Genomic DNA, 20,509 nt, shown 5'->3' with positions numbered 1-20,509 from the left:
AGTGGTACAAAGTGTACAAAATGGAGGGGTCAACCTATTATTTTCCTATTTTAATTAACTCATATAAGAAAACAAATTATCTATGTGTGTGTGTGATTTAATTAAGATATGTTTAAGGACAATCCATATGTTGGAGTTAATTATTAGGATTTATATAGTTGTTAAGATTGATGGTGTTTTTATGGTTTTATTTTATGTGAATGATACTGCATTGAGCATCAATGTGGATGGTCATTTTTCTAATTGTTTCTGGATTTCTAATTGTTTCCTAATGCGCTCTACTTTTTTAAAATGATCAAATTTGTATCTTTCTTTCTAACAAAATGTTCATTAACAATATATGATGTGTGAGTTTAGTGATAGTAGATTAACTTTGTAGTTCAATGGACAAGTTGGTTAAATCTAAAAAAATACTTGTAAAATGACCATTAACTAACATTTAGCATGTGTTTGGTTGCGAATTTCAAAACCGCGGCAACCAACAACATCAAATCTCAATGCATTATTTTGTCATGAAATGGAGAAATAGATTTTCCAACTTCATGTAGACACGAATTTTAGCTCATGGCAGTGGCACACATCCAATAATACAATTAATAATATTAATTTCCTTTTTTCCCATCTTTTTAAAACACTCAATAATGAAGAAAGGATCCAAATTTCTTTCAGAATGAACAACTCACCTTCCATATCCATACCATAATATCTCTCAAAAAAAAATATCCATACCATAATAATAGTCATAAGATATTAATGGTCTCTATTGTCACCATCCCACACCAAATTGATAACCACTTAACGTAATTTATTGCTCTTTATAAACTTGTTTATTTTGGACGTGGACTTATAAGCTTGTCTTTTTCTCATTCTTTATAAGTTCTTAAGTATTTTTATGTAAAGAAAGATCCTATTATAGAATCAAAATCAAAAAATCTCAAAAATAAAACCTGTATCTTAATTATTAGTTTAATTAAAAATTAACAAATTTTGAGTAATTAACTGCATAAATTATTTGTGTGCAAGAAATCTTAATTTGGTGTCATAACTTATATTAAACAAAATATATGTTCTTGTACTTTTTTTTCCAAAATCATTCTAAATTTTTACTCGAAAAATTTGTATATCTATAACGAAGACTCTCATATATCACAACAAATCTGTTGAGGAAGGACTCACGATTTCTATGTTCTTACTTATGCCGCATGATTCCATTTCTCACCACATTTATCATTTTCCATCTATAAAACCTACTATTTGACATAAAATAAGTGAAAATTTAAGCAAAATTATAAAGAAATCAATACACATTGCATACAATTCTTTTTGCAAAATTTGGTGAAGATACAAACATGAAATGGTTGATTACTTAGCAGTTAATCAACAAAGAAGATTCTTTTCTCTACACCCCAACTCATTCAAGTATATAATAACGTATTGCCTTAGTCTTGTTATGGCCCAAAAACCTTTCTCAAATAATATTCCAAATAAAGATGGTAAAACTCAAACCAAAGCAAGGGCAATGATGTCATTAAAATAAAACGGTGCATAATTGTCAAAAGAGACATTTCTAATTCTACCACATTGTATTAACCAAATAATGACCATAAACTTTTGTAAAAAATACCTAAAATAAAACAATTTTTCTATGTGGATAAGATATTGTGCATGCAACTATAGAGACTAATGTCTTGAATCCAACATGATCGTTTTAAATGAAAAAAACATTTAACATTGCTTTTTGTTTAAAACTTGATTTGAACTCAAAAATTCTAGTTTTCGAAAAAAATACAGTTACCTCAAAACATTTAAAAAACAATTACCTTAAACTTTTGTTAAAAAAAGAACAATTACCTTAAACTTCTATCCTTAAACTTTTCTGAAGAGAAAAAAAGAACAATTACCTTAAACATTTAACCAAACAAAATTACCTTAAACTTTCCTAGTAAAAACAAACAATTACCTTAAACTTTTGTCCAAAAAAAAAACAATTACCTTAAACACATGTCTGTCCCTGATGTTAGACTTTCTCTCTCTTCTCAATCAAAGTTTCTTCTTTTCTTCCTTTTTCTTCATTTTCACACAAATTTCAAGAACACCCATTTCACAAAATCTCATCTTTTCTTCATCAATGGCGGATCCAATCCCAATCACAAAACCCCATTTGCGGATCCAACCAAAACCAATCAAAAAAGGTAACTCTTGTTCAGATTTCATCATAAAGTTTCTATTTTTAGCAATTTTCATCATTGTTCTTCCACTTTTTCCTTCACAAGCTCCTGAATTTTTGAACCAACCCATACTCACCAAGTTATGGGAGCTTCTTCACCTTCTTTTCATTGGCATTGTTGTTGCTTATGGTCTTTTTAGTAGAAGAAATGCTGAATTAGAAACTAATGATAGTGATAATAATAATAGTGCTAATTATGTTTCTAAGTTTTTTCCTGCTTCAACTATTTTTGGTGATGAATGTGAAATTGAGAATTCATGTGGGTTTGATGAGAATAAGATGATGCATTGTTGGAATGATGGGTCTAATGAGGGTGGTAATAGTAGTACTGTTGGTGTTTTTGATGAACAGTACAATACCGAAAAATTGTCGAATTATGATGATAATTTTGGTCATTCAGTTGGTTTTGATGGTGGAAATGATGGAACTAATGTGGTTCAATCTTGGAATTCTGAGTATTTTTATAGTGAGTCTGTTGTTGTTGCTCAACCTTACTTTGGTAATGTTGAATGTGGTGAGGTTGTTGGTCATAAACCTCTTGGATTACCGGTTCGAAGTTTGAAATTGGTTGAAAGAGAAGTGGATGGGGTTGGTAAATATTTCAATGAAAATGGAAGTGATTCGAGTTTAGGTTCGAGGCGTTCTTCTAAGAGGTTGGATGTGAGTGAAGATAGGGAATTTGGGGATATGGATCCTGCCAATTTAGAGAAACAATTTAATGATACTGCTGTTGATGGTGGTGGAATTGCTTCGCCTTCGCCTATTGACTGGAATTCAAGGTTTGGAAGGATGGAGAGGGAGAAAGTTTATGGCAATGATAATGGTTCTTCGCAGTTTAGGCCTCTTTCGGTTGATGAGACTAAGTTTGAAGGACTTGGCTCGTACTCTTCACAGTCTACAACGTCGTTCTCTTCTCATGCCGGTATGTATTCTTCTTCGTTTGATTCGATTGCATCTGATAATATCAATATGTATTCCTCTTCGTTTGATTCGATTGCATCGGATAATATCAATACGGGTTTTCAAGACGAAGAAATGAGACAACAGAAGGAGGATTCCTATGTGCCTGCTTTGGAAAAGAAGAATTTTCGAGACAACAGTGTGAGACGGAGGAAGACTTCTTCGTTTGTGCCTGCTCGAGAAAATATGATTTTCGAAGAGGAAGGGATGGAACAAAGGATTCAAAGAAGAGATTCGGGGAAGAAGGTATCCGAGGGCCGTTCTTTAAGAAACAGAAGAATGGGTACTAAAGGGAAACATGCTGCACATTTAAGGCCAATGTCTGTTGATGAAACTCAATTTGTCGAATCGCTTAGTTCACAGTCTTTCCAGTCGACAGGATCTTTTTCTGCCAACGCGAGAATGTATTCTTCGATGGACTCGATTTCTTCAGACACTATAGACTTCCAAGAGGAAGTTGTGGAACAAAAAGAGACTTCCCCTTTGCATACTTCGGAAAATATGAATTTCCAGGAGGAAGATATGCATACTTCAGAAAATATGAATTTCCAAGAGGAAGATATGGAGGACAATAACACTTCCTATTTGCATGCTTCAGAAAATGTCGGTTTCCAAGTGGAAGATTTGGGACAAAAGACTTCATTTGTGCCTTTTTCTGAAGATATGAATTTCCATGAGGTGGATTTGGCGACGAAGATTTCTCAGGTATCTTCAGGAAATGAAACGATGGAACTTAGAGGGAAATATGCTGCTGTTTCTCATCCTTCTCATTTCAGGCCAATATCTGATGATGAAACTCAACTTGAACCACGTATTTCACGGTCTTTGCAGTCTGTGGGATCTTTCTCATCTCACACCAGTAACACGAGTTTGCGTTCTTCCATAGATTCTGTTTCATCAGAAAATATGAATCCGCTGCAGGAAGGTTTAGGGGAAAAGAAGAGCTTGTATGGATCTTCTTCCTCTTCTTCTTCGTCTTCTTCAAGTTCACCATCATCTTCGGCTAGAAGGAACGCCGAAACTTCATTGCAGCCATTTGTTAGCTTGCTACACGATGACATGAAGAGTAATCTGAATGATGACTTCAAGAATAAAAGTGGGGCAGCAGGCGAGGATCCACCTGGGAACAAAGAGCCGGTGATGCATGGTTTGCATTCGGACTCAGACAGGCCAACAAGTCTAGCAAAAGCTCTATCAAGGGGGAAATCAGTTAGAACAAGAAGAGCCAGTGGATTGCCTTCAGGGACGATGAAAGTTGATGAAACGTCTAGCAAGCAAGCCGATGAAAAGGTTGTTGTAAAGAAGCCGGATAATGTTGATACAACAATGAGAAAAGATAAAATGAAAAGCAGAGAACCGGATCTTCTATTCAAAGGGATCAGTAAGAAAACTCTTGATTGCTATTTTCCAAATCATGATGAGGTTTCGTTGGCGAGTCATCGTAAGAGAGATAAACCAGAACCATCAAAGAGTGTGGAAGACTTGGATAACAAGCTTGAGAGCCTCCAGGGTAGCTCAGACGAAGATGTGGTGTCTGAATTTGTCAATGATTCAGGATTGGATTCTGAGGTGGATAAGAAAGCTAGTGAATTTATCGCCAGGTTCAAAGCTCAAATTAGGCTTCAGAAAATTGGATCAATTGAAAGATCAAAGGGTCAAAAAATCTTTGGTGACAACAATGTTAGGTGACTTGTAAACTATATTGCTGTACTCTCCATTAGTTCATTTAACCAGATGAATATGAAGTTCATCAAGAGGTTTTTTTAATATCGTGTTTCATCGAGCTTTCTTTGTTTTAGGAGATTCAGTTTATAGTTCAAATTCTGTTATTTTCTGGCAGCAGAACCTCCACTTGTGTATTTTCACATACAACTAATTGCTTTCATGTGCCTCCTTTTCTTTCCCAATTTAAATATTACCATCTTAATTTTCTGTCTTCTGTAACATAAATTGGTAAGAATCTGGTTGCAATGTCTTTCTGGATACAAGCAACAGAATGACAGGATCAATTGATATCAGGTGTCGCATACCGACTTGAGACTCGACACCAAATTGTATCAGGTTTATTCATTAAAAACATGAATTCGAAAAAGTATTATTAGTTAAGTATGTGTCCTTCAAGCTTTAAGCCATATCATAACGCAACTCAGATGTGTCGCATAACATCTATGCTTACTGCTGTCATCACTCTCATTTAAGATCATTATCATTAACTATGTATGAATGAATCAGATATAGATTATTTAATTGTAACAAATTAGTCTTCTACTATTTTGTTATAACAAACTAATCCTCATAAGAGTTGTTCAATCAGTTCCATTCATAAGTTTATTGATCCTTGTGGAAAAATCAAACTAGAGAACTCTCAGCGTATATGAACATCAATTGTTTATGATCTTGACAGAGATGGCGTATAATATAGCATCTTGCTGTATTATAGTCTTGAAATCAGTTAGAACAAGAAGATATGTTTTCCTTACTTAGTTGCTTGGTGCCCTTATGATTCAGCTGTACTTGCATATGGAGGTGGGACAAATGTACCGATTATTACTCACCTTCCACTTTTGTTTTTCTTAGTTTTTGTTATATTAAAATATGAATATTCTTCTATTCTAATTAATTACTTTAAAGTACATGACAGATCATACGTTATTTTTAACATATTTTTCTGTCATTTTTAGAACAATTACATATGGTTTTCGGGATATTTTGAAATATTTTAATTTGGAGTCATGTAATTCTAGTTTTCCCGAAACCAAACTGTTCTAAGGTGTTTGATGTAATTCAAGGCAAAATCATGCAAATCGGCAAATCAAAACATCTTATGTGGATTTAGGAAGACAAAAAAATGAAGTTTCAAGAGGCCTATGAAGACATTACATGAAGGAGAAATTATGTTCCAAGTTCCATGGAAGAAAACATCAAAAAAGACTAAGTAACAGACGATTACATGTAGAAAATAGTGTTGAGCGCCCCTGGGTGCTCAAAAATACACTCATACGCCCCTAGGTATGATCCATGCACCCCCAAGTGTGGTCTGCGCTCCCTAGGATGTGCTGTTACGGGAAATAATTGTCATCTTACAATATTTTTAACATATTTTTTAGTCATTTTTAAAAAAATTGCATATGATTTTTGGGATATGTTGAAATGTTTTCATTTCGATGTAATTCTAGTTTTCCCGAAACCAAACATCTTGAGGAATTTTTTTGATGTAATTCAAGGCAAAATCATGCAAATCGGCAAACTAAAACATCTTACGAGGATTTAGAAAGACAAAAAAAATGAAGTTTCAAGAGGCCTCTGAAGACATTACATGAAGGAGAAATTATGTTCCAAATCCCAAAACAAGTTCCATGGAGAAAAAAAAACATAAAAAAAAGACGAAGAAACAAAACGATTACATGTAGAAAATAGTGTTAAGCGCCCCCGGGTGCACAAAAATACACTCATACGCCCCCTGGGTATGATCCATGCACCCTCAAGTGTGGTCTGCGCTCCCCAGGATGTGCTGTTACGAGAAATAATTGATTTTTGCTACTTTTTGGTTGAAAAAACCCAGTTTTCAACCCAAACCCACTTGAAAACAAGCTTATAAATAAAACTCCTCTCACAAATTCTCATTCAGAACGAAACGGTTCTAGATGAAGACAAGCACTAGGAGTTTAAAGTAAAGAGTCTCTCTCCTCATCCTTAGTCTCTAGGGTATGTTTTATTATACTTAGTCTCTAGAGTATGTTTTATTTCTTTTGTAATCTGTCTTTAGTTATCATGAGTAACTAAACTCCATTGGTAGGGTTCTAAGATGGACCTTTATTTTATTTGTTGAATCTATTTAATTTAAGTCTTTTTATTCAGTTATTTTATGAGTCCTATTTAATTTTATTATGCTAAATATTTAATGCTTTCACTCAAATTAGGGCATACCTGAGATAATGGTAACTAATCACTCAAATTATGGAGGTGACATACCTAAGATAACGGTGAATACTTACTCAAATTTGGAAGTACATAAGATAATGATGGATAATCCACCCGAATTAGTGAAATTGCAATACATAAGACCCCACACTACAAACTAGTGAATGTGTACGAAACTACTCTAAGATTGACGATCCTACAACCGTATAGTGCCATAACTGACGTGTGAATCCGGTGCAATCCAACAACTGGAGGGAAAAAAACCCCACGAACTCATCGACTCGGTTAAGTACCATTTAACCAAATCCTTGAATAGAAGGACTATTATTTTGCAGTCAAAAACTCAAGCTCACTACTTATCTCGTATTTTATAACAATCTTTCTACACTTTATTTGTAGTAATTTGAGCAAATCATGTACATTCTTTGTGTGCTTTACATTTGATACTTATATAAATTATTATTTACAAAATATAATGAATAATTTAAAACTAAAAATTTCCTAAAAAAATAATAATTTTAAAACCAAAAATATCACTCCACCAAACATATAAGTTCTAAATGATTTTGAATTAAAACACCGTAATGGTTGGTATAATTAGGAAAGGGTATAAGCTATGTTGTGTTTCACAATGTTTTTCCTCATATTTTAAATGTTATAAGTCCCACATATGAATATACTAATATGTGATCTACGTTAGAAAAAAGAAAATGGTGAATTGAATTACAAGTCTTGTAGGAACATAATGATTACTCTTATACTCATAAGACATTAGATAAGTCTCATTGTGAACTACAAGTCATGTGTTTCCCCGACTCTTGCTTTTTTTAAGCATGCATATGTTCCTTTTATAGATTTTGTAAGAAACTAATTTAGGGTCCGTTTGTCACGGATTAAAATAAAAGTGATTTTCACATAAAATAATTTAGAGATTATTTTTTAGAGATTTTATGAAAAATCAGAATCTATTTTGCGTTTGTTTACCGTAATAAAAATCACTTGTTAAAAAAAATAATTTAGTTTGTTTGGATCCGGCTATATAAAAAATCCAGCTATATAAAAACGATTTTTTTGTTACAAAATTAGTTCAATCTTTAGATCCATATTTTCTCTCTTCTCTAAAAAAAATCTATTTTTTGAGAAGCTGCTCTCAACAGCTTCTCATTTGAAGCTGTTTTTAGATTCTGATTTTTTCTCTAAACAGCTTCTCATTTGAAGCTGTTTTTAGATTTTTTTTAGATTCTGATTTTTTCTCTAAAAAAAATCTATATTTTGAGAAGCTGCTCTCAACAGCTTCTCATTTGAAGCTGTTTTTAGATTTTTTTTTAGATTCTGATTTTTTTAATAATCTGTAACAAACGGATGCAATATTCTTAAAAGTGATTATTTTCTTAAAAAAAGTGATTTTTTCCTAAAAAAAGCTATAACAAACGGGCTCTTAATATTCTATCCTAAACTACTTTTTTTTATTTTTAGTTTGTAGACGAAATCAATATTTGAAACTCACACACATAACTTAAAAATCTTAGATCACAAGACTTATTTCCCGTTTATAACACATGAAAGAGGGATATAATCCGATATTTTACTCTTTCTTGTTTTTCAAGCATGTGTATGTTCGATTTCCACATTTTTTAACAAACTAATTTAATATTGGAAAATGTTAACACGGCTCATTAATATTTTATCCTAAACTAAAACACAAAAACTAATATTTTTTTGGCGTTAATCCTCCGATTTCCAGCGGAAAGAGACCCTTGTAATCCGAAGTTAGGTCGTGAGGTAAAGATAGTCTGACCAAGAATTGTTCTACCTAGAAATCGAACTCGGGTTCTCCTGAATAATTCGTTCTTGGTGAAACTCATTAACAACTTGAGTACAATTACTTGGTTAAAATAAAAAATGAAAACTACATGAATGTGGTACATGAATAAAAACTACTCATTAACAACTTGAGTTCAATTACTTGGTCAAAGAGAACTTCCACTTGTTTATTTTCACATCCAACTAATTGGTTAAATTTTACAATCTTTATTTTTGGTCTTCTGTGACACAATTTATTAAGAATATGATTGCGATGTATTTTCTAGATACAAGCGACAAAATGATAGGATCAATTGATATCAGATGTCGCATACCGACGCCAAATTGTATCCATCCATTTTTTTATATTATGTGATTGAGGTTTATTCATTAAAAACACGAATTCGAAAAAGCATTCTTAGTTAGGTATGTCTCCTTCAAGCTTTAAGCCATATCCAGAAGAATAAAATTCACCAAAACTTCATTGCAGTAGCACCCCTTTGTTCCAGAAGCATAGTAAGTGTGTATTGGATTGAAATATCCACATATATTGTATATTTCTTAGCAAATCTTCTGAGTAAAGAACAAAATCAAATGAAAAGTAATCCAGGAAATACAATCCTAGCTAGGATCTAGTCATATATAAATTTTATTATAATCAGATACAAATTTTATTACAAACAGAATCAAATCAAAATAATAAAAGGAAACAAAGGATAATAGAGCAGAATCACAACAAAGCACCACAGTTACATATTATCTCATGCACTACTACATTTTTTTGGGCTTAATCTGGTTGGTAAGGGAAGGGGCACTGATAAACCAGAGTTTGACTGAAAGGTAAATAAAGTTTGACCAAAGATTATTTCAGCCTAGATTTGAACTTATGCTCGTCTTAACGATTCGTCCTTAAGTAAAGCTTATTTATTAATCACTTGAGTTTTATCACTCGGTTGTCAAATACTAATGCTTAGAGGGATGTATATGTAAGTTTACAGACTAATCCATCTATACATTTTTGTTGCAGCTCATTGTCACCAAATATTTTACACATCTCTTCTGCTTTACATATAATGAAGAAATTAATTAAATATTGCACAATCTTTATTGCTTTTGCCGTAAAAACAACTGCAATGTTGGAATAAAAATAACTAGTAGAAAACGTAATTCAAAGCACACGCTCTTTCAAACAACCTTTATTGCTTTTACATACAAAGGAAACTCTTACAATATGCTATTACAAAAACAGAAGTAAACTAAAACATATGAGAACCATAAATAGAGAGGACTAATATGTTTATTTCTTTGGACTCACAAGACCCTTTTAAGCCATAACACAAAAACATTTCACTACTGTCTCTTAAAAATCTTATTTAGCAATATTATTATGGTAACGCTACGGCAATCTCTACACCGTGCAAATACTTGTGGAAAGTAAGTGCTTCCCAATGCAACTCCAGCAACAAGTCCACCACCATATCCAATCAGAACAACTGTCCAGTATAATTCAAAGAAAGACTCTGAGTCGTCATCATCATCATCAGAAGTAGAAGGCCCTGCATGATCTATACACTTCTTCAACAACTGATCCCCACACAGACCTTGGTTACCCTCAAATGAATCATCTTTGAATGTAGAAAACTGATTATTTTGTGGTATAGGACCTGTGAGATTGTTAAAGGACACATTAAAGAACTCCAAAAAGGTGAGTTGTGTCAATTGTTGGGGAATCTTCCCTGAAAGACTATTGAGAGAAAGATCTAGTGCTTCAAGGTTTGAAAGCTTCCCTAAGGAAGATGGAATGCTTCTAATAAACATATTATTTGACAAGTTAAGCAAAACAAAACCATTCAACTCGCCTATCACTTGTGGTATCTCTCCACTGATTTTGTTGCTTGAAATATCAATGGCTATTAAGTTGTATAAATTTTGAAGCTTCTCATAAACCATGGCCAACCCTTTATTTGACATTGTGATTGAATAAAATTTATCTTCTGACATACTATAATGTCCTGCATTGTTCAACGTCGACCATGAGTAAGAATCATACTGTAATTGACTTGCGTTAGAAGTATTCATTGCTTTCCAACTTCGGATCATTTCTGTTGGAAGATTGCCAGAGAATTCATTGTGAGAAAGGTCAATGATGTGAAGCTTGGAAAATGTGCTTTTCATCTTGCCATGGCACCGAATGTCTCCATGGAATTCATTGTTACTTAAAGACAATACCTTAAACTCGGGTAAATCTCCCAACCAACATGGAAATGAATCATTGATATTGTTATAACTAACATCAAAGAACTCTAACCTTCTATTGTTGACCAATGCCCTTGGCAACTGACCTTGCAGATTGTTGTTGCTGAGATAAATCATCTCAAGGGCATTTCCTATCATGTATGTTTGAGGAATGAGGCCAGACAAATTGTTCACACTTAGATCTAGATATTTTAAAGATTGGCTAAAGTTACCCAAACATGAAGGAATGTTGCCTCTTAAGTAGTTAAACGATAATTCAAGGGTCGCAAGTGAACTAAGATTGCATATGGATGAGGATATTTCTCCTGTCAATGAATTGTCGGAAACAACCAAGATTTGTAGACTTTCTTTCTTCCACAACCAATTGGGCATCGATGTTATACTGTTGTCTGACAACGTAATAACTTCCAGATTATTAGGAAACCAAGTGAAATGAATAGAATGAATTCTTATTGATCAAATGGGAGCTTACAACATGTATTTATAACAATGTTTCAACGTATGCTAAGCTACCATGCACTAGCTATAGGGGAAATAAACTCTAGGGCACAGTTACTTGCGCAGCAAGTAACAGCTATCTAAGTGATATTGCTATCAGCAACATCACTGTGTAATACCCCCCCACAAGTTGGAGGCTGATAGATATTGATCAGACCCAACTTGGATAAGAGTACATTGAAAGTCTTGGGAAGCAATGCTTTGGTAAAAAAATATGCAACTTGATCTTGGGAAGAAACAGGAAGCAGTTTGAGGATTCCAGCTTGATCTTGGGAAGCAATGAATTGTCGGAAACAACCAAGATTTGTAGACTTTCTTTCTTCCACAACCAATTGGGTATCGATGTTATACTGTTGTCTGACAACGTAATAACTTCCAGATTATTAGGAAACCAAGTGAAATGAATAGAATGAATTCTTATTGATCAAATGGGAGCTTACAACATGTATTTATAACAATGTTTCAACGTATGCTAAGCTACCATGCACTAGCTATAGGGGAAATAAACTCTAGGGCACAGTTACTTGCGCAGCAAGTAACAGCTATCTAAGTGATATTGCTATCAGCAACATCACTGTGTAATACCCCCCCACAAGTTGGAGGCTGATAGATATTGATCAGACCCAACTTGGATAAGAGTACATTGAAAGTCTTGGGAAGCAATGCTTTGGTAAAAAAATATGCAACTTGATCTTGGGAAGAAACAGGAAGCAGTTTGAGGATTCCAGCTTGATCTTGGGAAGCAATGAATTGTCGGAAACAACCAAGATTTGTAGACTTTCTTTCTTCCACAACCAATTGGGTATCGATGTTATACTGTTGTCTGACAACGTAATAACTTCCAGATTATTAGGAAACCAAGTGAAATGAATAGAATGAATTCTTATTGATCAAATGGGAGCTTACAACATGTATTTATAACAATGTTTCAACGTATGCTAAGCTACCATGCACTAGCTATAGGGGAAATAAACTCTAGGGCACAGTTACTTGCGCAGCAAGTAACAGCTATCTAAGTGATATTGCTATCAGCAACATCACTGTGTAATACCCCCCCACAAGTTGGAGGCTGATAGATATTGATCAGACCCAACTTGGATAAGAGTACATTGAAAGTCTTGGGAAGCAATGCTTTGGTAAAAAAATATGCAACTTGATCTTGGGAAGAAACAGGAAGCAGTTTGAGGATTCCAGCTTGATCTTGGGAAGCAATGAATTGTCGGAAACAACCAAGATTTGTAGACTTTCTTTCTTCCACAACCAATTGGGTATCGATGTTATACTGTTGTCTGACAACGTAATAACTTCCAGATCAGCCAGATCTCTTATAAATATTGGAATCTCAACTAAATTGCATGAATCCAATTGTACGTTTTGAATTCGAGAATCGATCACATGCGAAGAACTTTTTCCACTAAACAATGACAGTTTGTTTAATGATAAATCTAGAAAAAATAGCTTTTTGAGGTTCAGAAACGTGTCAAGCTCTAGCTTTCCATGCAAAAAATTAGAGCGTAGGTTCAACAAATCTAAATTTGTTAGGTTCATTATCCAAGATGTGGAATTTCACCTTTTATACTGCTATTTCTTGCATTTAGAAATTGTAGCTGGGTGAGATTTGCAAAAGATAATGGGATGTCATTGTCAATTTTGGCGGAGGATATATCCAAGAGAACTAATGATGAAAACTTACCTACCCACGAGATAGTCTCAATAGTAAATTCATTCAAACCAACATCCAAGACACTTAGCTTGGTAAGATTTGCCAAGGATGCAGAAGGATCACCCCTAAATTTGTTATTTCTAAGGTATATCCCCATGAGTTGTGTGAGGTTGCCAAGCGAAGAAGGAATATATCCAAAAAAATGGCAATCTGGAATTGATAGAATAACTAAAGAACTAAGTTTTCCAATGGATACTGGCAGTTTACCAGAGAAACCTGTCTGATCAAGTGCTAAGTCGATGAGTGAACTAGACTGAAACTCAGGCAAACTTCCATTGAGATTTGGATTGTATCCCAAATCCAGATATGCCAAGTTTGGAAGATGAAATACTCCAACTGGAAATTCACCATACAATTCAGAACTGTAAACAGATAGTTTTTTCAACGAAGTTAGATTTGTGAGTGTTTCTGGTAAAGTAGATGAAATAGTTACAAAACTAAGAAAAACGATCTCAAGTTTTGTTGAGTTTTGAATTATGCTTCTAAGACTGGACAATTTGAGTTGCAACAAATTGGATGTACTACCTTTAGGACGTACTATTGCTCTGAAGCCTAGATCAAGAGACAACAACTTGGACAACTGTGAAACTTGTGGTGGAATTTCTCCAGAAAATATGCTAAGAGAAAGGTCCAGATATTTTAGTTGTGAAAGCTCACCTATGTTCGATGGGATTTGAGAGTAATTGAAGTCCTTGTCAGCGAGATCAAGAACTCGAAGGGGTGCAAGGCGAAAGAGACTGCTATTTGCATCCATTGTACCATATAGTTGGCTGCTACTAAGATCGACGTGAATCACATGATCTGTGTGCTCATGACATTTAATGCCATCCCATGAGCAGCAATCTGTGCTGGTATTCCAAGAAGTTGTCTTAGGATAACCGAGAAGATTATCAGAGGCTAAGTTATTGATGACAAAGGCTTCCTTAAATTGCAACAAGGCTTGGCTTTCATATTGATGACACTTTAGCTGAATTTGAGGTAAACATGTGGTAAATGTGAAAGAGAAAAGTGAATAAAGGTAAAGAAATTTTACTAACAAAACAAGAGACCTGAGAAACACCATTGTATTTTAATATTTTGAACTGAATGTCTTGGATGAAATGCTAGACACATGCTAAGTGATTCTTATAGTAAATGAAAATATTTTCTAATGAAATTGATTATCATTGACCGTGCATTTTTGGTTTAGGACTAACATCACAAGTCTATATCTTTTGTTAACCCATTAAAGAGGCTACCATTGTCTCCTTTATCATGTAGTGAAGCTTTCTTCATTATCATTTATCTTCCACAAATTTCACTTTCTGTCCATTCATATCTTTTGTTTTCCAATAGCATTTGTCTCTATTGTTTGACTCAGCAATTTGCTCTGATTTTCTTGCTACTTGCATTTTTGAAAAACAATTAATATTTTGACTTAGTCAATTGTTTTCTTCTTTCATATCTCTACATTTTATTATTTGGTTGTATGTATAAAATTCAATCTAGAACTGACTTTCCATATAAGAGCTTGCACAAAATAATTGATAATCACTTTATTAAGTTAAACATGTGCATAATCCGAATAACAAAAGCTACTCTATTGTAAAATTAACTAGTTTTAAATGTAATTTTTTTTGATTAAAAAAATGCATTTCAGGACTACAAATATTAATTATCATATATATATAATTTTATTGTAAAAACTTCACTTTTATCTTGATCTTATCAAATGTCGTTTTATTTGTCATGATGTAGAATACTCACTTAAAATTAGGGTTAATAAATGTTCACCCTGTAATATTAGCGGTTTCTTATTTTCCCTCTACAAAATTAGTTTTTTAGATGCAAAAAATGCAGCTCTAAAACCAAGTAACCCGTCAAAAACCGTTACAAAAACCTCAACAGCTCATCACATAAAAAAGAATTCATTTTGCTGCGAAATTCTCCAATAACTTGAAGTAGCAATAAATGTCACAAAAAATGGGGGTTTGAATTGTGACCCTTTTAAAATTTATTTCTGAAACTTAAATAGGGCCCGTTTGTTATGGATTAAAATAAAAGTGATTTTCACATAAAATAATTTAGAGATTATTTTTTAGAGATTCTTTAAAAAATCAGAATCTATTTTATGTTTGTTTACCATATCAAAAATCACTTTTTTTTTAAAAAAGTGATTTTTAGTTTGTTTGGATACAACTTTCAAAAAGTGATTTTTTACTATAAAATTACCATAAAGGACACAATTTTTTTCCTTTCAAATATAACATGTTTGTCCAAAAAATTTATTTTTTTATGTATGAAAACAAGTATAATTAAAAAATGCATTTACGTTGTAAAAAAACATACTATCTATGTATTTGTCACGTTCAAAAAATTTACACAAAATATTACATAAAATTATCAACATGAATTCAAATAAAATAAGTAACATTTTTTTTTTGAGAGAAATAAAAATGAGTAACATAACATATTCGTTAAAGAAAAATTAACATATCATATTGATTTTTATGAAACTGCACATATTACCCTCAAGCCCCAAGCTATGGCAGTATAAGACACCCAAACAATTACCCTCAAAACCCAACAATAACAGCGACAGTGACATTCAACCAGAAAAAATATTCAAAACAAACAAAAACAACATAAAAAAATATAATAACAGAAAGAGAAACACACAAAATATATATATATATATATATATATATACACACACATACATACAGGTTCAACTATGAATGAATAAAAAACATAATGGAATTGCTAACCAAGGAAGAGGGACCTCACTTGTTTAGAGATTAGAGAAGAACAACGATTAGGCTGTGAAAAAATAAAATAATAGGAAGACTAGTCTTTGTGTATATATAGCAAAACAAGGATTTGATTGGAATTTTAGTTTTTCTAAAACATATCTTTTTTCTTAAAAATTCCATAACAAATTTCTCTCTCCTCTGAAAATAATCTATTAAAAAAAAAAGCTGCTCACAACAGCTTCTCATTTGAAGCTGTTTTTAGATTTTTTTTAGATTCTGATTTTTTTGAAAATCTGTAACAAACAGATGCAATATTAAAAAAAGTGATTATTTTCTTAAAAAAAGTGATTTTTTTATAAAAAAAAGCTGTAACAAACGGGCTCTAAGTATATAAGCTCAAGAAAATTCTTGGTTAGTGTTAAGTGAATAATAATTATAATATTAGGACCAGAGAACTCTGGATAATAAAATAAATAAAGGACCAGAAAGTTCTGGAATAAAATACTGAAACAAATAAAGCAGTAAAGGACCAGAAAACTCTGGATATATAACTGAAATAAATAAAGCAGTAAAGGACCAGAGAACTCTGGAGATATTAAGAATAAGATAAATAGGACCAGAAAGTTCTGGATAATTATTAAGTAGTTGGTTAATTATTTAATTTTAGTTTAAGGACCAGAGTACTCTGGAAAATTAATATAGTTAGTTATTTGTTATATGTGACTGCAAGAAATTAAGAGATGAGAGAAGAGAGAGAACACAAGAGTTTTATCCTGGTTCGCCTAACCGGCTACGTCCAGTCCCCACACTACGTGTGATATTATCCACTATAGTATCCTGCTATCAGAAACTTCTGAATAGCACTATAATATGTTGATCACACCAGATCAGTCTGTTACACTTTGTATTATAAACCTCAGCAGGCTTCTACGATTCTTGATCACACAAGAAAAGTTCTATCTCAAACTATTAAGCCCAATAGACTTGAGATCTAGTTACAATTTGTATGGTGGTGGGTGTTGGTAAAATATGGAATCTCAAAAGAGATTTTAAAAGTATCTCATGTAGAGATTTCAAAATAATATCTCAAAGAGATATTTTAAATAATATCCCAACTTGGAGATATTATCAATACAAACTTTCAGAGATATCTTAGCTACAAGAGAAGAAAGATATTTGAAGCTTGCTTTGTTGTTGTTGAAGAGCTTTATGAATACTTCTTTGAATATTCACGTGAATGAGAGAATTGAATTCTTTGTGTGTAAGCTCTTGAGAATTGCCTTGCTATCTTGTTGTATTTATAGAGGCTGAAGTGGTGAAGTTCACTTGAAATTATACATGAACATACAGCTGTTAAGCTTGTACGAAAAACAGCCCATGTGCTCTTGCTTTTGATGCTTGATGCACAAGTGTTGCAAAAAATTTGTTATTCCAAGTGAAGAATGTTCTGAAGAACATTCTCTTCTTTCTAGCCATTTGAGACAGCCCACGTGAGGTTGTAGTACAGTTGTGTATGAGTTGTAATTGGCTGTGATTGAATGACATCATCCTTATCCATATTTGTAGTTTCACCAGAATGTTCTCAAGAACATTCTTTCTTTGTAAAACAATTTTGTTCTTCTTTCTTTATGGCACGTGCTTTTCCAATTCCTTTTTAAATGCAATGGCCTTTATGTAATCATTTGATATTCTTTCCATTTATGTCATATATCCAAAGTATCTTCTTTTGGTGAGACATAGAGAATATTTTACTTCTTGAATTTGTTCCAAAAAGTCCAATTATGTCCTTTTGCTTAATTGCTTTGATAAGGACGTTTTTAACTTGTCTTGTGAGCAAAGAACCTTCTTCTTATATTAAGAACATTCTCATGAAACATTTCTCACAAAATTCATTAGTAGATAACAAGTTAAAAAACAAGTATTAAATGTTTGTAATCTTTAAAACATCAAATAAGGATTTTGTCCTCAACATAACTCACAAAAACAAACAACAAACAAGCAATAATGAGTAATAATAACTAATTGGGATTGGGGAAAAATAAGTGAACAGAATTACTATTATTGTAACTTAATTTACATTTTATAGCGTAAGTATTTATCATATAAATGCTTATAAATAAGCTATTTCTGTAACACAAGATAAAATAATGTAATTCAACAACCAAAATTAAAATTATGGATTAAAATCCACAAAACTTCAAAACCATTTACATAGGTACCTATTATTTTATAACTAAAACAAATCATTGGACTTGATATAAGAGTGCCTAGACTATCTACTTGAACCACTTTCAAATTAAATAAATATAAATATCATTTTTGGGAAACTACATCAAACATGGAAGAAAAATATAAAATGCATTTGTAACCATAAAAATATTACAATTAAATCTCACGATTTATTTTGAATTACGTCTCACAATTGTTGTAATTCCTTTCGTTACAGTATTCAAATGAAAAAGAAAAATTGCATGTTTTAGATGGTGACCTTTTGTAAATTGCAATAAGCTCACTACTCATCTAGCATTTTATAGTCACCATTCTTTGTGTGCTTTATTATTTACAAAATATAATGAATAATTTAAGACTAAAAATATCACTCCACCAAACATATAAGTTCTAAATGATATTGAATTAAAACACCATAATGGTTGGTGTAATTAGGAAATGTTATAATCTATGTTGTGTTTCATAGTGTTATTCTCATATTTTAAAAGTTATAAGTCCCATATAGGATACTTTTGTGAGCTTTTGAGTCTTTATATACTAATATGTGATATAAGTTGTAAAAAAGAAAGTGGTGAAATACATGATTGTGTTGTTCGGGAATGATTTATCTTACATATTTATATTATTATAATATGACATAATCATCTTCTCCGAAACACAATTATGTGTTTCTCTGACTCTTAATTTTTTTTAGCATTCATATGTTATGTTTCTTTTTTATATTTTGTAAGAAACTAATTTAATATTCTATCCTAAACTACTTTTTTTTTTTAATTTTTGGTTTGTAAACGAAATCAACATATGACTCACACACACAACTTAAAAGTCTTAGATTCACACATGACTTATTTCTTGTTTATAATTCATTATTTTACTGTTTCTTATTTTTCAAGCATGTGTATGTTCGATTTCCACATTTTTTTAAGAAACTAATTTAAAACACAAAGACTACTCTTTTTTTTAGCGTTAATCCTCTGGTTCCCAATGGGAAGAGACTTTAGTAATCTGGAGTTCGGTCGTGAGGTAAAGATAATCTGACCAAGAATTGTTTTACATAGGAATCAAACTTGAGTTCTCCCGAATGATTCGTCATTGGTGAAACTCACTAACAACAACAGTTCAATTGTTTGGTTAAAAAATAACTAAATGAACGTGGTACATGAATGGAACTATTTTTCTTTTAAACACTTTCGTTGGGCAATTTCAAAGAGAACTTCCACTAGTTTATTTTCACATCCAATTAATTGGTTTCATGTACCTCTTTTTCTCTCTAAATTTAAATTTTACAATCTTTATTTTCGGTCTTCTTTAACATAATTTATTAAGAATCTGGTTGCGATGTATTTTCTAGATACAAGCGACAGAATGATAGGATCAATTGATATCAGAAGTCGCATACCGACTTGAGTCTGGACACCAAATTGTATCCATCCATTTTTTTCAATATTAAGTGATTGAGGTTTATTCATTAAAGACACGAATTCGAAAAAAGTATTCTTAGTTAAGTATGTCTCATTCAAGCTTTAAGCCATATCCTTAAGAATAAATTAACCAAAACTTCGTTGCAGTAGCATCCCTCGGTTCCAGAAGCATAGTAAGTATGTATTGAATTGAAATATCCACAAATATTGTGTATTTCTTAGCAAATCACAACAAATTACCACTTACGTATTACCGCAAGCACTACTTCATTTTTTTAGGCTTAATCCGTGTAACACCCATACTAGACGTATCTAGATAGTCTAGCAAGTGAGTTAGTTTAGTACTGGATACATTAAAACATTTACAACATAAAAACTTCGAATAAATTTCTTATACAACAAATGCGTTCGTACAATAAGTTTACAACTCAACCTTTCAAAATATTAAAAGTGCATCCTTGAATATTCATATCTTCCTGCAGCGGGTACGAACGAACACTTGTCGCAACGTCCATTCGGCTACTAGCTTGCTAAACCATCCTGATGTCTGAAACAAATAAGGATTGGGATGAGACATAATGTCTCAGTGAGCTCCACATAATCCTAGGCTATAGGCAACCACGGGGGAAACCTACGGTCACCACGTGTCTACAATACAACCTGCCGGTTGATTATACGTGTGTGGGAACATGCTTTCCTAGACGGTTGTGCATACTAGACCCGTCATAGGCCCTTCTTA

The 20,509-nt window shown here is 32.6% G+C and overlaps 2 protein-coding genes across 2 annotated transcripts; one reads left to right on the top strand and one right to left on the bottom strand.

Moving 5' to 3' along the window:
* The first annotated feature begins 1,776 nt into the window (after positions 1–1,776).
* Positions 1,777–5,072, top strand: LOC146903909 (uncharacterized). The gene has a single exon (XM_085726107.1). It carries the CDS (start codon positions 2,015–2,017, stop codon positions 4,874–4,876), a length of 2,862 nt encoding a protein of 953 aa, XP_085582233.1. The 5' UTR covers positions 1,777–2,014; the 3' UTR covers positions 4,877–5,072.
* Positions 5,073–10,094: 5,022 nt separating this feature from the next.
* Positions 10,095–14,517, bottom strand: LOC146903908 (uncharacterized). The gene is made up of 2 exons (XM_085726106.1): positions 13,236–14,517; positions 10,095–11,400 (listed from the first exon to the last, which is right to left on the bottom strand). The coding sequence occupies exons 1-2, from the start codon at positions 14,449–14,451 to the stop codon at positions 10,262–10,264; spliced, it is 2,355 nt and encodes a 784-aa protein (XP_085582232.1). The 5' UTR covers positions 14,452–14,517; the 3' UTR covers positions 10,095–10,261.
* Between the last annotated feature and the right edge of the window lie 5,992 nt (positions 14,518–20,509).

Source organism: Medicago sativa, chromosome 7 (assembly GCF_051527215.1).
Source record: "Medicago sativa cultivar Bolivia chromosome 7, Bolivia_mono, whole genome shotgun sequence".
NCBI lineage: Eukaryota > Viridiplantae > Streptophyta > Magnoliopsida > Fabales > Fabaceae > Medicago > Medicago sativa.
The sequence above is the reverse complement of the archived record's forward strand: the minus strand, read 5'-3'. Positions and strand labels throughout refer to the sequence as shown.